This window comes from Sebastes umbrosus, chromosome 6 (genome assembly GCF_015220745.1).
Source record: "Sebastes umbrosus isolate fSebUmb1 chromosome 6, fSebUmb1.pri, whole genome shotgun sequence".
Lineage (NCBI taxonomy): Eukaryota > Metazoa > Chordata > Actinopteri > Perciformes > Sebastidae > Sebastes > Sebastes umbrosus.
The window spans coordinates 658,325-676,093 of record NC_051274.1 but is presented as its reverse complement, the minus strand read 5'-3'; the positions used below and the strand labels follow the sequence as shown (position 1 = coordinate 676,093).

Sequence of the window (17,769 nt, the reverse complement as noted above, 5' to 3'; positions counted from 1 at the left end):
TCTTTCTCTCCTCCTCTCCCTCCTGCTCTGTACCTGGCACCGCGCACCCCCGCCCCTCCATGCTTGATGGTATGATCCTTGTCTGTCATCACCTGATTGGTCACATGGACATCAATAACACAACTGTGTCAGTCCCGTGGCGCGGAGAAGATCGTCCTATCATTCTGCCTTGAATTAATAAAGACTCGTTCACGACAGACACATCCCTACTGTCCACTGCTGTTTTCATTCTGTTCATCAATATTTTGCAGAATATTTTGCTTGGGATGGAAAGTAATGTAATTCCCCTCCAGTTGTTACAATTGGTTAGGTCTCCTTTCTTGGGTAGCTTGATGATGGTTCCTTCTTGCCAAGTATTTGGGATGGTGTCATTTTGCCATATCTTCTCGAACAATGGATGTAGAATGTTAGCCGCGAGGGTTGTGTTGGTTTTAAATAGCTCTGCTGATATTTGGTCATTTCCTGGAGCTTTGTTGTTCTTTAAGCTTTTGATGGCTAATTCCATTTCAACTCTTGAGGGTGCCTCGGAGCTGATTTCTAGATCTTTGTCAGCTTCGGATATATCTGCTGTTGTTTCTGGCTCTGCTCTGTTGAGTACCTCTTTCAAGTGTTCCGTCCATCTAAGCTGCTGTTCCTTTTCTGATGTTAACATTATACCATCTTTGTCTCTTACTGGCATACTCCCGTTGTTTTTCTTTCCACAGTTTCTTCGTTATTTGGTAGACCTGCCCCATCTTCTGTTCTGTAACTGCCTTCTCAGCCTCTCTAGCTAATCCATCTGTAAACTCTCATCTATCCTTTCTTAAGGCTTTTTTGACATCTCTGTTACATTACAATATTGTTCTCGGAGTCTTTCTTTCACTCTCTCTGAATGTGTCTGCCATATTTTCTTTTTCCGGTCTTTTCTGTTGTCTATCAATTTCCAAGTTCCAGGTGTTATCCATTCTTTGTGCACCTGTCGTTTGTAACCCAAGACTTTCTCGCTTGTCTCTCTGTACACATCTTGCACTTGTTGCCACTGATCATTTACTGTTTCTATATTGTCATCCTCTCTATTTAAACTATCTAAAGCTTGAAATCTGTTTCTTAGTTCCAGCTTGAAGTCCTGTTTTCCCTTTGCATCCTGTAATTTTCCAATGTCAAATCTTCTTTTGCTGCTGGGTGGTGACACAGATTTCATCAATTTAAGCCTGAAGTTAGCAGTAACGAGATGATGGTCACTTCCTACATCAGCTCCTTGTCTCACGCTTACATCTTGCAAAGACCTTCTCCATTTGCCATTGATCATTATATGATCAATTTGATTCTTGTCTCTTCCTCCAGGTGACACCCTTGTCAGTTTGTGGATATCTTTGTGTGGGAATAAAGTTCCACCTATCACAAAGTTATTTAGGCCACAGAATTCCACAAGGTGTTCTCCATTTCATTCATAGTGCCACAGCCATGCTTCCCCATTATCCTCTCGTTTCCAAAATTATCTCCTCCCACTTTTGATTTAAGTCTCCCATAATAATTGTGAGGTCTTGCTTTGGGATTCTTTCTATTTCTGCTTGTAGCCTCTCGTAAAATTCCTGTTTCACCTCTTCCTCTGCATCATTGGTTGGGGAATAGCATTGAATGATGGAAGTCTTTATTGGCTTGGTGTTCAGACGTGCTCTTATTATCCTCTCGCTGACTGGATGGTATTCTATCAAGGATTTAGCAGCTTTCTTATTGAGAATAATAGCAATAGCAACACCCTCTTGATGTTTGTCATCCTTTCTTCCAGAAAACAAGATTGATTCTCCGGATTGTGCCACATTCTTTCCAAACCCTGTCCATCTACACTCACTGATACCAAGGATGTAGAGCTTGTAGTTCTTAATTTCCCTCAACATCTGTGCTTGCTTTCCGGTCTCATACATTGTAGGAACATTCCAACAACCTACTTTCATCAATGATCTTGTGCCCAGAATACTCTTCCTGTTGTCAGCTTCTATTTGGCTTTCACTGATGACATTCATGCTTGCAAAACTCTGCTGGTACTCTGAGGTTCCAAGATGAGTAAAAATATTATTAGTCCCTGTTTCCGTAAACAGATTATTTTTTTACAAGAAGAGGAGATTACCCTCTTGCTCAACCTCCATCCTGGTGGACCGGGGTAATTTATTTATGGTTTCCTTCCAATAGATGTGTTGCCTGCCACAGCTAACGAGCCCATTCTGCCCGTGATTTTGATTTCAGAGTGAAACTTCTCTTAGATGAGTTGCCTTACTAGGCTACGACTCTTATCTCGCCGACTATTTGACCCATAGCTGGGGTAAGGTTGGGTATTGGGTATACTGTCCTACAGTACTACCACCTTTTGCAGCTGTGGGCAATGCCTCAATGTCTTCTGTGCATTGCATTGTGGGACTATAGTGTACATCAACAACAAACATACAATAAAGCATTTTTAGTAGCCTATGCATAGAGATTCTTTTGAATACTTAAAGGTGCAGTGTGTAGAATCTGGCGGCATCTAGCAGTGAGGTTGTAGAATGCAACCAACTGAAATTTACCCATGTGCCAAGTGTGTAGGAGAACTACAGTGGCTGACGCGAAAATGTGAAAACGCGAATGTCTCTCTCTAGAGCCAGTGTTTGGTTTGTCCATTCTGGGCTACTGTAGAATCATGGCGGTGCAACATGGCGGACTACGTGAAGAGGACCCACTCCGTATGTAGATGCAATCGGCTCATTCTAAGGCAATGGACATATAACGATTCATACTTTCAGGTGATTATACACTATAGAAAACATGCTTATTAATATTATATTTCATTTTTAGAAATAAATCCCCCTCAATATTAGACACTGTTCTTTTAATTTTGTCATTTCTCCAGTGTGAACACACTACATGCTCAAACCCTGCTTAGAATTAGTATGTATGCAGTTGGGACATAATATTGTATGTGAAAAGACAGTCAAGTTCTCTATACATGTACATTCAAACATTTAAAGACAAGAGAGGCGGTACAGAGTGACATAATGGCTCATAACCATGTGAAAAATGATGGTCAAACTAAATTCTTTTAATCTGAATATTTCCCTAAAATATCAATGAATTCAATCAGACCAAAGCAGCAAAGGGCTTCGACAGACAGTCTCAAAACAATGAGGGAGAAAAGAAAGAAAAGGATGAGCTGCAGTTGAGGGCATGAAATACACACACACACACACACACACAAACACACGCACACACACACACACATTAAGTGATGAGAGACTTTCCCAGAGCTCCAAATTAAAGCTGATGGCCATAGAAACCTTGTAATCACTTGTGGTGCCAATTTGATGCAGAGAAGAAGGAGAGCAGAGGGAGCAGATGTGTGCCAGGATACCTTAGGATGATTTCTTAATAGCTTCATAAATCCATTCATGCATCACAAGCATACCAACACCGCTGTCAGCCTGCTGCGAGGCTAGACACCACATGCCTTTAAGCACCTGCTACACAAACACAAGGTAGTCGGCCCACATATATTTCTCTTTGTTACAGTCACTCTACCGATGCAACTGGCAACAATTAGAAGTGCATTTGGTTGTTATTCCGCCTGATGGAGGATGATGCAAGACAACGAAGTCACGAAACTGCTGATGTATTCTTGCTTTCATTTGTGTTTAGCCTTTCTCAGTGTCTCGCCTCCTCGGGGACAGACTGCTCAGCTGTCTGTACCACACAGCTGTGGCCGTGCACACTCTCAGTTAATTACAGGAACACTTCTGTATGTGCAGTCAGCAGGTTCACTCCACAGTTATTGTGAGGGGTGGGCGAACTGAGCCTCAGAGTTCCCCTCATTATCTGCCCAGCGCTTACTTGTTATTGGGGTCTCTTGTGCTGGTATGTACCACCCCCTGTCAGTGGAGTCAAGTATTACTCAGCCCAACCACAAAGTAAAACATTTTATTTCGATAATCAGCAAAGGGATACAACATCAAGCACAGAAAGCATTTTGGCAACAATACATTTCCATAATTACTGACATTGAAGATAACCGTTTTTCGGCATGTTTCTTCTGCTCATCTTCACTGCAACAATCGGTGCTCAAAACATTTCCTGCGAAAGTAAAACTACTCTTAGATGTAGAGTAAAGGCTTCATGGTGGATAAAAGTAAGTAGGGCGATATTGTAATTGTGTAGCTTGTATGGGCAAACTAGTGCATACCTGCTCCAGATCCTTCTCCTCATTAATGTTAAAGGCAAGTTCCTGTCTCGCTCTCTCTGCCTGCAGCCAACAAAATGAATGTACATATTTAAAGTCAAACAGTCAAGCACTAAAATCACTTACAACAATAATGTTGGTAGTAGTAGAAGACATACAGATGTTACAGGTAAACTTTGGCTAAAGTAGCTCTAAAGTGATCTTTAAAGTAATCACACACTAGAAGGTTACAATATGATAAAAAATAACACATTTAAATCATTCTGAGTATCCACCAGTTTTTAGAGAGACTTTATTTCAAGGGGTTTTTTTGACAGTTGAGACTGGCAATACACAGTACATAACGTCTTTTAATAAATTGTGAATTGGAGATGGGCAATTTTGCAACATTGTTATCCATATAACCTGTGTTTTTAATCCGGCTGAAAAATAAATGCTTAAAGCTAGGGTTGGTAATGTTCTTCAAAAATAGTTTTTGTTAATTTGTTGAAATTCTCTTTACATCCAGACAGCAATCAATAACTAAAATGCTCTGACAAATAAATAAATAAAATCTGGCATCTGTGGCTGTTGCAGGACTGAAATAAGCCCGTCCAATCATTTCATTTGGCCCGAATGAAATGATTGGACGGGCTACCTGCTTGCCTGTCTGCCTGCCTGCCTGCCTGCCTGCCTGCCTGCCTGCCTGCCTGCCTGCCTGCCTGCCTGCCTGCCTGCCTGCCTGCCTGCCTGCCTGCGTGTACTCTGAGGGGTTGAAGCAACAAAAATTAATTGATAAAAACGGAGGTGATGAAAATGCATGTAAATTGAAAAATTAAGCTGTAAAAATGAATGTGAAATGAAAAATGGAGTGATAAATTATCAAGTGTTATCAAGTGTAATCAATAAATATCACTATTTTTCAATTCACATACATTTTCATTACTACCATTTTCAATTCATACGCATTTTCATCACTTCCCTTGTCTTCAATTATATGTTGTTACTTCCACCGCTGAGGCCACTTTCCTTAAATGATAAATGGAAATTTTGTGTTGTGAATGATGAATGTAAGACAGGGAAAATTATGAAACATGGCTGTTTTTGTCACGACTGTTTGTCAAATCGGCTATAAATGAATCAAATCACTTGATAATTTATCACTCCTTTTTTCAATTCCCATCCATTTTCATCACCTCCATTTTTATCAATTCATTTTTGTTCCTTCCACCCCTCATAGCACTCTGCCGTGCACTCATTAACCGTAACCGAAGTCTTCGACAAGCTGCTATGTTGACAGCGGTGAGTACTAACAATAGCCATGTTATGTTCATAATGATAATTTTGGGGGAGTGTCTTTGGAGGGAGGCCTGAAGGGACGGACTGTCAGTGTTGCCGACTTGGTGCCTTTCTGGGCTGGGTTTTTCAGTTGGATCATTTTTCAAATCTAGTGTTCTCTTGTTAGTTTCTCAACATTACCAACCCTAGCTTTAAAAAGTTACCTATGCTTATCAGGCAGTAAGAGAAGACAAAATCAGGCACACAGCATACACGCAATATGCAGCATGACCTTGGCCTAATTTACAACTTTGTTTGCTGTGGCACTTAGTGTGTCTCAAAAACCTGTGTGATATTTCTGTTTACCTTTATTGAACCAGATAAGGTGACAAAAGCTGTGCTAAAAAGAGGAATTTGTTACTTAGAAAAGAAATCCTTCTTTTCTACTCGTCTTAATCTCTGCCTATATCCCTAACCTTAGGACCTGTGAACAGCAGGTGTTTGTATGTGATGTTATGAAAAGGATTTGTATGATACGGTTATTTCATACAGTGGGGAGCCTACCTTTGGGGAGACTTGCCTCTCTCCAGAGGTCTGCTGAGCAAACACAATGGCATCGTGGATAGAAAGGAAGAGATTACTGCGGGAAATATTGCCGTCATCAAACGCTCCTCCAACCTCCAGTTCTTCATACACCTGGGCTGCAGGCGGCAAGACAACAAACACACAAGGACGTAAATAGAGCAAAACAAGTGATTTTGCTGTGACGTTCATGTGGTATTTAAAGAGAAATAAAAGCCAAGAGAAGAACAAATTACCGGTATCACCAATATATCTTTATCTCACTAGGAAATGGAAGTCACATGCTCCCGACAAGTGTTCAGACATTTAATCTCTTTTTTTATTTAATTTACAATTGTACACTCATTTCTACCAGTGTCCTTCAGAGACTAAATATGGACTTAATGTTGAATGAATGACTAGGTCTGTTTCTATGCCAACGGGTGTGAAATGCACTTAAGACATTTAAGGTTTTACCTTGAACATTACACAGGTATAGTTTAATGCCCAGCTTCGCGTAGCTTGAGTTCATCTGTGAGGGAAATAAAGGAAGGGAGACTGTTCATGGACATGTTGAAATAACTATGATTGTATACACCCATACTTAAACGTTCTCTCATAAGAAGGTTCAGTAAGGAACGCCAGGGTTCAATCTCACAAATAACAGAACTTTTTGTCACAAAAAGGTTCAATATTAGATTTGTACAGAAATTAGAACCTTTTATGTTTCAGGGGTTGTTTGACTTGCAGACAGACTGTGTTGAGGCGCTCTGCAGTAACACAATTTGGCCTAATCCAGGTTAGTAGCTCTGTTTTATTTAGACGATTCTCTCAGATTTCAACTGTCTGTGTTTCTTTAGTATGAACATTTCAACTGTTGAATTATGTTCTGATTGTGCTTGTGTCAGCTAACTTAAATGTCAGTTAAATATCAGTTAAGACTAGTGGCTAGCTTGTCAATTCTAACTAATATTAACCATCTACTGAAAATTTAAAGTTTCCTGTAATGTTAACACAATTTAAATAAGCTAGGTTATTCATGTATTACTAATTACTAATGTATAACGGCTCCACAAGTATGTCTTCTTGCAGTTTTTATAAAAGCTTTTATATTTCAAGAGAGTAGCTGAGCTAATTATGGTAGCTAACATTAGCCATCATTTTGAAAAAGGTTTAAAAAGTGAGCGAAGGGCTGAGATTGGGGGCAGTCTCTGAGTGGAAACGTAATGTTTCATGATGTAGATTAGTCCCAACTGGTCAACTCTATTTGGCCTGGCTAAGTTCAGGGCTGATTTAAAACAGTAGCCTAGATGGTGTGTTGAGAATATTAACACCAGAATTAATGTTTTTCATCACAGTAGTCATATCATTTAGTTTACAGTTCCAAAAATAAGTTTAAAGGTACTAAGCGCAAAATTCAGAGCATTTCTATTGCCTCCACACAGTTCTCAACATGGCGAAGGCTGAGCCGGTGGCTCAAAGCTAATGGTGCTAACAGCGCTAACATTGCAAACCATGGCAACAGTGCTGACAGAGCTAACTGTGTTAACCTGGGGGGTAACAAGAGGCTAGGCCCTACGCTTCCACACCATCGCCCTCTGCATTATCAGTTATAAGCGCAGTGCAGAGCGGCAGCCATGAGTTAGCCAGTGGGGCATGCTCACATGCACTAACCATGAATGTATAAAGAGAACTGGATACAGCGTTGTTGGCGGGCTTCCGTTCATTCCTATGAGAGTTGCTCAGTGGCGCAAGAAGGCAAATTGGCTCAAGTGCTGAATGATAAAATTATCCGGATCATCCGGCGATGTTCCGCATCCATTTGGCCCATAGAGCAGGCGCACTGGCGCTCTTCCTGGGGACTTGGCACTAACATGCACTAAAAGGCACGTGCGGCCAGCCCGGCTATGTAAACAAAGCATGGAGAAGCTCGGATTACAACGCAGACAGAGGGAGAGCGACTTCATTCTCTGCTCAGGTAGACATTACTCCTCGATATCTTTATAAAATAGTTGTTTGCTTCTAATTAATGCTCTGGATATCGTATAGCGTGCAGTTCCTCTTTAAATGGAAACTTTTTCTGTGATCTAAAGAACCTTTTGTGCTTACAAAGAACCTCAAAGATTCTTTTGAATGAACCCTGTAATATGCTTGTTATTGAACCTTTTAGAGTATATAATATAAGTATGATACTGCATACTGAATGTACAAAACTATGACTTAAAAAGGTTCAATATAGAACCATTTGTTTTAAGTGAATCTAGTATTGCAAACAAGCTTTTAACCTTTATCAATACTTTGATGCCCATTAGGTCGATGAAGCAGACCCCTGCCAAGTCGAGGATGAGGGTGTGGAAGGGCATGGGCTGGGACTCCAGTGTGGGACTGGGTGACTCTTGGTCAGACGCCTGCTCGCTCAGCTCAATGTCACCATGGTTGAAGTTGACATAGCTGATGGGAGGTTCAGCTTTGTTGGCACTGACCTCGTTCATATCAAAGTCATTCTGCAGTTCAAGCTGAGATATGGTCTAGATTTAGAGGAAATACATAGAGAGAGGTGGACAGAAAAGGTCACATGTTGTATTTTCAGAAAATCTATGAAAATATCAGCTGTTAGGTCAAACACCTATGTGTCGTGTATCATATATCCACCTGAGCCTTCATGTTAGCCAAAGACCTGGGTTTCCTCCTTCTGGTCTCATTGTCCTTCTTCTCCTCTTTCACTTTTTCCTTCTGTTCTTTCTCTAAGAACTTCCGCCTGGCCAGGATCAGTTTGCCAGGGTCCAGCTCGGTCTAGACACAAACATGCCTATGTAAACACCTCCACATTAACCTGGCTAACCTCGAGTGACAGCAAAGAGGTAATTTTTTTCACTGTACCTTTTTGATGACCCTCTGGCGAAATAGTTCAGCATTTGCAAAATAAAGTGGTGAGCAATAGTTCACTATTTTCACACCTGTTATTGCCATGACCTGTGGAGTTATTGCGAAAAGATTAGATGCAATTACCCTTATATTATGTGTCACAACAAGAATATACACAAATACTTAGTTCTCATACCTTACTGTACACCTTTGGGTTTTTGTAGATATCTGTATCCATAATCTGAGCCATTGCAGAACCGTTACGACTAGGAACACATTAATATAATGAGTAATACATTAATTAACACTTTACACTCTGCTGCATTGTCCTTTTTTAAAACAGAGCGCTTACTCACAACTGTGTCTTGAATATCACTACCAGGATAGAAAAGCCCACTCCGATCGCAACTCCATAAGGCAAGCTGAGAAAGAATGTGGCCAAGAATGACACAACCCACACACACTGGAAGAGAAAGAACAATAGATTAAGATCAAATATGGAGGAAAAAAAGACATCACATTGTTCTGCAATATTGCAGACTTGCAGGCTTCGACTTACGCAGTCCAATTTGCTCTTCTTCCATAAGTAGTAGGGATCGGAGAGCTGTAGGAGCGTGTTCTTCAGGTTCACTGCAATCAAGGCTCCAAGAACTGACTGGGGAAACCAAGATTACACAGGGAATCATTCTCTTACCTCTACTTAAATGTTTTGTCTCATTTTTCAAGTATGATACTCCCATGTCCACCTACTTTTGGAAGTGGTTTCAGGAAGGCTCCCAATGCAAGCATGGTAACCATTACGACCAGCATCACACACAGACTGGCAAACTACGAGAGGGCAGCAACAGAGGTGCAGTAGAGGTTAGCAATTTGAGCTGTTGTTTTCTTATAGTACATACTATTTTTGACATTCATGACATGGCACTTCATGCATTACACACAATAATTATACAGTGGTGGAAAGTAACCAAGTACATTTAGTACTGTACTTAAGTTACATTTTGAGGTATTTGTACTTTACATTAGTATTTTCATTTTATGGTACTTTATATTTCTACTAAACTACATTTTGGAGACAAATATTGTAATTTTTACTCCACTACATTTATTTGATAACTTTAATTATTAGTTAGCTTCAGCTTCAGACTAATAATACAAAATATAATTTTATGATGTATTGTATGGATGTATGTGTTATGGATAAAGATAAGACTTGACTGCTACCCAGCAGGGTATATAGTTAAAAAAAAGCCCCACATTTATCAGCTTCAACATTAAAGTAATGTACATATTAATGCATCAATAAATATAATCCAATAATATCATATAATATAATATAATATATATATCATTCTGAAATGGGCCATTCTGCATATTGAGGACTTTTACTTTTGGTACTTTAAGTACATTTTGATGCCAATACTTTTGTACTTTTACTTAAAGCTGTAGTTGATCACTTTGAGCATATATGATAAAAGAAAAGTAATACAATTGTCACTATATCCTGATAAATAATCTGAAAAAGAATCCTGTGTCCTCCAAGTACTTCTGATGGCACTTGCAAGATTTCACAGCGCTGAAGAAAAACAGCCTACTAGAGCCAAGCAGTCTCTACAGCAGCTGTCAATCATTGCGTACGAAACTCTAGGCAGCACTAATCAATTATGAATCAATATTCTGTTACTGTAATGCTTAGTACACTAAAACATGTTTCTGAAAACATTTGAGGCGAGAAATAGGCATTACAGTAACAGAATCTTGATCCATATTTGCAGCTTTAAGTAAAATTTTGAATGCAGGACTTTTACTTTTAACAGAGTATTTCTTCATCATTACTACTTCTACTAAAGTAAAAGATCTCAGTACTTCTTCTACCACTGCAGTTATAGTACCTTGGAGTGGTAACGCAGCACTCACCTGTGATGTTCCACCGGCGCTGTCCACAGCCAGGGTTACAGACAGAGCACAGCAGATCACATGGATCTTAAAGAAGGACCCAAGGAAATTGCTGCAGCCAAGAGCCAACATTTCCTGCACAGACACACATGTTGTATTTACAGAATTGAATAAAATACACATTTTGAGCTTGTAAAAAATATGCCTTTTTTCTACCTGGTTTGGATCCACGTCGTAGCCGTGCTTGGCTGCCAGTGTTCTGCCCATAGCCAGGTTGATGACATACCCCACGATTGCCAGGGAGAAAGCTGTGCTCAACATGTCGTCCCACTGACTCACTGTTGGCAGGATTGGTGCTGGGAATCTGGAAAATATAGAGACAAGAATTACATCTAAATTGAACAGTGAAAAAATTAGTTGCATGAGTCATTTTAAGTAAAGAAGTAACCAATGATTCTAAGTATGTTGATGTATGCTTTACCCCAAAGGAATTTCTCCAACTATGTCCATGTGATAGATCTCAGGAAGATGCAGAGGGCCTGATATGGCTATGGCCACCACAACCTGTTTAGAACAGGAATAGGGATCAATCACCACTATCGTCCTTATACTGTATATTTGTCATATATCTAGAAAATGATGGAGGATTGAACCTGCCAAAATCAAAAAAGCAATGAATAAATAAATACATGATTTGATAACTAAATAAATGTCATTAAATGTAGTAAAAAATAATATTAAAATTAAATGTAGCCATTAATTAATTGATAAAATGTGACATAAATTGATATTTTTAATTTTCTTATTTATTTATTTATCTTTGTATTAATTGAGTTGATAAGCAGAAGCAGACACCGTTAACTAGCTAGCTTGCTAGCTAGCATATGTTTGTGTGACAGCCTCCTCATTTGCATAATGAGGGAGAAATGCATAAAGAAAAGTAAAAAGACGTGTAAAGAAATGTATAGAGAAAAGAATACAGAAATAAATAAGTTTGGGGAAATAAATAAGGGGTGAAATGCAAAGGGAAAACTGTGCATAAATAAATAAATACATTTAAAAATAAATAAATAATAAATAAATAAATACATAAAAACAAAAATGAATAAATCAATGTAAAAAATTAAAATAAATACATAAACAAATAAAAGGGTAAAACTTAAAGGTACTGTTTGTAACTTCTTACACGTATAAATCAATCCGGGTCGGTGTCCCATGCAATAACACACACATACATGTGTCGCCTCACTGTTTTGAGCGATGCTCGATCATGTCTATTTAGAGCAAGCACAAGCGCAAGCCCGACGCTGACTTTCGTTGACTTAGCGGCCACAGGTGTCGCTGTTAACAAGCAATTTCTGATTCTTACAAACAGTCCCTTTAAACAGAAGAGTAAATAAATAAGGGAATTAATACAAAGATAAATAAATAAAGAAGTAAATTAAAACACAAATATAAATTTATGTAGCACTTTATCAATTAATAGCTACATTTATTTTTAATATGTTTTTCTACATTTAATGACATATTTATTTATTTATTTATCAAGTCATTTATTTTTGATTTTGGCAGGTTCCGTCCTCCACAGAAAATAACAGGTTGATGAAATTAAACAAAAATCAGAGAAGTGCACTTTTGTGTTCTCAGAGAAATGACTAACTATAAGTTACTTACAATTATGATCTCCATAGGAATGGGGAAGGGCAGCTTGTGGCGGTAGCGTGCACTCAGCTCCTTCACCACAATCAGAATGATGCTGCTGACCAGAGCAAATACTAACGATGCTATGTTGGTATCAGGAAGGCCACGTATAATATCCACAAGAGTCTGTGAGAAAGAATTAAAATGACATCTTTTAATGACGAATCAAAGTCTTTTGACCCCAATATGAGGAATCACTTACATATACAACGGCCAGCGGACCACTATAAGGTGGCACTTGGATGCCAAAGATGTACTTGAGCACTGAGATGAGGATCTGCAATCCTGCAGCCGTCATGAAGCCTCTGACAAAGGATTCTGACAGATAGACGGCTACAAATCCAAACTGCATGAAGCCAAGGCCAATCTGTACAGACATAAATAGTTATCAATGTGTCACTTTTACATGAAACTGTACCTCACATTTCTATCAAACGTTCATGTTAAAAGACGGAGCTTTTAGTGCCGCATACTTGTATGATGGCAGTGAGACAGGCCAGGGTTCCAGATATTCCCAGACGGACCTCATTCATCAGCTCTGTGTTCACTATTGTAGCATTAAGAGTGGCATTGAAATGACTGAAGTTCGACTCTGGGGCCAGCCTGAGACACACCATTCCCACCATAATGCTGAGGACAGCAAACGTACCTAGACATAGAGAGCAGTGTGTCACTTCTATTTTCTCTGCCATACTGCAAACTGGCAGATTCAGGCTGAGTGCAGCTGATCTGCACTGTGCAGCTCTGGCAACTTATCACTGTCATCATATGAAATCATTGTAGATAAATCACTCTGATTTACCTGGGACCATCTGGTGAGCAGTGCCCATGAAGAAATATGGGATGAGGGGGAAGAAAGAGGAATAGAGGCCGTTGACAGGAGGGAGGTTTGCCAGGAGGGCAAATGCCATCCCTGGAAAGAACAGAAACATATTAATAACTGTCACACAAATCATGACAACATATAGAAAATGACAAACACTATGGGCCTCATGCAGGAAGCGATATAAGAACAAATTTCCACTTATTTTTGTTCGTATCCATCATTTGTTTTTATTTTGTTAGTACCCTTTGATTTACCAATGTTTTCCTATTTTTGCTCTTCTCTTAGGTAAGAGAACATTTTACGAGCGGTCGAGAGCAAGATAAGAAAAAAACATCTTAGTTGATAATAAGTAAGTAATAGGGCTGTCAATTGATTAAAATATTTAATCAATTAATCACATGATTGTCCGTAGTTAATCACGATTAATTGCAAATTAATTGCACATCTTTATTCTGTTCAAAATGTACTTTAAGGAAGATTTGCATTTAATACTCATGGGAGTGAGCAAATATGCTGCTTTATGCAAATGTATGTATATATTTATTATTGGAAATCAATGAACAACACAAAACAATGACAGATATTGATCCAGAAACCCTCACAGGTACTGCATTTAACATAAAACAATATGCTCCAATCATAACATGGCAAACTGCAGCCCAACAGACAACAACAGCTGTCAGTGTGTCAGTGTGCTGACTTGACTATGACTTGCCCTAAACTGCATGTGATTATCATAAAGTGGGCATGTCTGTAAAGGGGAGACTCGTGGGTACCCATAGAACCCATTTACATTCACTGATCTGGAGGTCAGAGGTCAAGGGACGCCTTTGAAAATGGCCATGACAGTTTTTCCTCACCAAAATGATGTTAAATTATTTAGCCTTCATCACAACAAGCTAGTATGACATAGTTGACCAAACTCTCAATCCTCGCTAAGATCTTTGAATCCCAGGAAAATGTACAGTTAAAAGAGTTTCTGCTTGAAAATAACACCATAACAAATGGCACTGTCATTTATATGTTACCTATAATAATACCTTCCCTTATATAGTATTTAGGGGGCGTTACCTATAATAATACCTTCCCTTATATAGTATTTAGGGGGCGTTACCTATAATAATACCTTCCCTTATATAGTGTTTAGAGGGCTTTACCTATAATAATACCTTCCCTTATATAGTATTTAGGGGGCGTTACCTATAATAATACCTTCCCTTATATAGTGTTTAAGGGGCGTTACCTATGCTAATACCTTCCCTTATATAGTGTTTAAAGGGCGTTACCTATGCTAATACCTTCCCTTATATAGTGTTTAGAGGGCGTCACCTATGCTAATACCTTCCCTTATATAGTGTTTAGGGGGCGTTACCTATGCTAATACCTTCCCTTATATAGTGTTTAAAGGGCGTTACCTATGCTAATACCTTCCCTTATATAGTGTTTAGGGGGCGTTACCTATGCTAATACCTTCCCTTATATAGTGTTTAGAGGGTGTTACCTATGCTAATACCTTCCCTTATATAGTGTTTAGGGGGCGTTACCTATGCTAATACCTTCCCTTATATAGTGTTTAAAGGGCGTTACCTATGCTAATACCTTCCCTTATATAGTGTTTAGGGGGCGTTACCTATGCTAATACCTTCCCTTATATAGTGTTTAGAGGGCGTTACCTATGCTAATACCTTCCCTTATATAGTATTTAGAGGGCGTTACCTATGCTAATACCTTCCCTTATATAGTGTTTAGGGGCGTTACCTACGCTAATCCTTCCCTTATATAGTGTTTAAAGGGCGTTACCTATGCTAATACCTTCCCTTATATAGTGTTTAGGGGGCGTTACCTATGCTAATAATGAACCATCGTCAACACGCCTTCAATTTATGATCAAGTAGGGTTCATCATTCAGTACATCTGGGTTACATCTGGGGAAGAGTAGATTTGGAGGGATTAGAACATTTGGTGCATCTGGAGTTGACTTCTCTTATTTTTTCTCTTAACAGAAAATTAAGAGAAAATAAATGAAGTTAAGTGAATGTTGCTGCATGAGGCCAACTATGTTATATACCGGAGCATTGCTGATGCAACTAGGTTCAGTCAGTGGGTTTATACAGAGGCATCAGAGAGAGCAGAGTACTAACTGACCTTGGGGAACCTGAATGGTGCCGGCGCTGACCCCGCTGATGACATCACACAGCAGGTTCTCTTTCACTTTGTACTTGGGGAGCCAGCTCAGTACAGGCAGATGTCTGAATAACAAGCCCTTCAGTCTCAGCGCTGAGCATCTGACAGAAACAAACAAGGGGAATCTCTTTGAAGAGCTCGGGTTTTCTGGTTGTTACTGAGAAAAAGTCCATAACACATGTCTAAACTTCATATTGAGTCATAGCTACAGGGCTCTCCACTGTCTGATCACAACACAAAGCTTGTCAGAGGTAGAGGAGTTTGTGTGATGGGAAGACATGTAGTTTGTGTTGTCTGTGTGGCGAGATTGCAATTCTGTACCTGAAGAGTTTCTTCACTTTCTCTCCGACGGGGAATTGTCGACTCTTCTTGTCAAACTCTCTGTCGAAGTCCGGGAGGTTATATGCCGGCCTGTCAATCACATAGCGTGGGCGGTCCCGGTGCATGGCTATAGCATATTGAAATACATGAAGACCATAGGAAACTCTCTCTTATGCTACGTCCTCAAGGTGCAATTTGAGGAATTACATGAGGAATTAGTTTCCTATAGTCATTAATCGAGTCAAAGTTTCATCAATTTAATTTTACAGCTTTAAACAAGTTGATTTTTCACCCTTAAAGAAAAACAGAATTTGAGGATTATATTCATACAGTTATGGACACATGGTGATCTTTAGGATTGCACTTCTGTTGTTTTACATTTAGGTGGCACATTTCAAGTGCACAGCCTTAATCTAACCTTGAAGAGTGAAGGATCAGCCAACAGGTAGTTGGACTGCAAACATATTTGCTCAATAAATAATAGCATATGCACAAGATCACTCTGCGTCTTACAGTCGGCGCACTGTAGAAAAAAATTTGACAAGTCTACCACAATCCATGTTCTATAAGAAAATCTAATTCGCTGAAGGCAAAAAAGTGCTTGTTATTGTAAAACAAAGTTTAAGGAGGAGGGTTAAAGCTCAAGAATAAATAACTGAATATAAAGACAGAGTTGCAAAGAGATTCCTTGCCATTTAACAAAAGAACACCTGTTGAGAATCCAGTGCATATTAGCTTCAATTATTCAGTCATCAATATGTGTCTGGTAAAAGTCTTTGTTCCGTTTAATCTCTGCCATTGTCCTCTTATGAGGACCTGGCAGAGAGACTCGGGAGTTTTTCCTGGCCACAGCACGCTTGGTGGATCTTGTGGGTCTCTAAACTCTGGTGTACGGTCTAAGACCTGCTCTATATATGAAGCCTCTTGAGATAACTTCTGTTGTGATTTGACGCTATATAAAAATAAATTGAATTGAATTGAATTATGAGGTCATTGATAAATTAATCAAAATGACAGCAGCAAGTAATGAGCTGACCTCTAGAATTGTACACGTTGATTTCAATGTCAAGACGCTTTAGACGCTCTGATTCTGTATTAGCTTATGTAGAAGTGTGAAAAGATGACAGCACTGTACCTTATTGTTGAAGCACAACGTCTGCAGGCATTTGGCTCAGATGTGTGTATTCTCCACTTGTTTGATTACTTATCAAGCTACACTACTAAAGACCCTCTACACCTCCTGGGTGGAGCTTAGAAACTGAAAACCATTACAGGGACAGCTGAATCATTTAAATTGTTGATTTGTTCCTTCACATTTCCCATTTCAAAATTCCATACTTTTCAAGACTCAAATTTCCAGACTCGGGGTGCTGAAGATGCTGTGACAAGATGATCATTTATTTTTAGAAATTCTGAATTTAAAATGTCTGAAAACAGAGTAGATGTACTGTACACTATACATGTACCGTATGTCTAAGTATTGCGTGTGTAAACACCGGGAAGGATGAAAGAGGGTGGAGCGTTGATGAACGGTTGCTGAAAGTGTATGCATTGCATGTTGGCTCACTGCATGTTTTAGTGTTTTTGGTAGTAATTTTGGATGACATTAGGAAAGAATAAATAAAGGTAAAGCATGTAAGGAAGTATATGACACACTGATGAAAATAGTGTGGACATTTAAGCATAAGTGTATGGGGAAGTGTACAAAGATAAGGGTGTTTAGTTGTTATGTTTGTGAAAGCTGTCGTTGTTTAGATCAAAACCGAGTTAAGCTTACTTCACCGGCAGTTGGCGCGTGGTTGCTGTAACCCAGTTGTGGTACAGCGAATTGGCCAGATCAGTGTAAATAAGTGCTGTATGAAAGCGCTTTTATGTATACAAATAAACTGTAAATACAAAAAAGCACAGGGTGTACAAAAAGCACCCTGTCCAGTAAAAATATCCTCCTAATAAGGCTATACACATTGCCAATTAT

General features: G+C 39.2%; 2 protein-coding genes across 2 annotated transcripts in view; one reads left to right on the top strand and one right to left on the bottom strand.

Moving 5' to 3' along the window:
* LOC119490653 (transmembrane and death domain protein 1-like) overlaps positions 1-8,862 on the top strand; it is a 28,237-nt gene extending 19,375 nt beyond the window's left edge. The window contains exon 5 of the mRNA XM_037774168.1: positions 8,751-8,862. Within this exon, the coding sequence (XP_037630096.1) occupies positions 8,751-8,818 (68 nt within the window). The 3' untranslated portion in view covers positions 8,819-8,862. The remainder of the gene's footprint in view (positions 1-8,750) is intronic.
* Positions 3,909-17,268, bottom strand: LOC119490652 (solute carrier family 26 member 9-like). The gene is made up of 21 exons (XM_037774164.1): positions 16,930-17,268; positions 15,795-15,921; positions 15,435-15,574; positions 13,266-13,376; positions 12,937-13,112; positions 12,666-12,830; positions 12,437-12,589; positions 11,244-11,326; positions 10,979-11,126; positions 10,784-10,897; positions 9,617-9,694; positions 9,426-9,521; positions 9,223-9,329; positions 9,063-9,132; positions 8,882-8,974; positions 8,654-8,794; positions 8,287-8,529; positions 6,479-6,533; positions 6,005-6,141; positions 4,187-4,246; positions 3,909-4,077 (listed from the first exon to the last, which is right to left on the bottom strand). The coding sequence occupies exons 2-21, from the start codon at positions 15,917-15,919 to the stop codon at positions 4,066-4,068; spliced, it is 2,307 nt and encodes a 768-aa protein (XP_037630092.1). The 5' UTR covers positions 15,920-15,921; positions 16,930-17,268; the 3' UTR covers positions 3,909-4,065.
* Between the last annotated feature and the right edge of the window lie 501 nt (positions 17,269-17,769).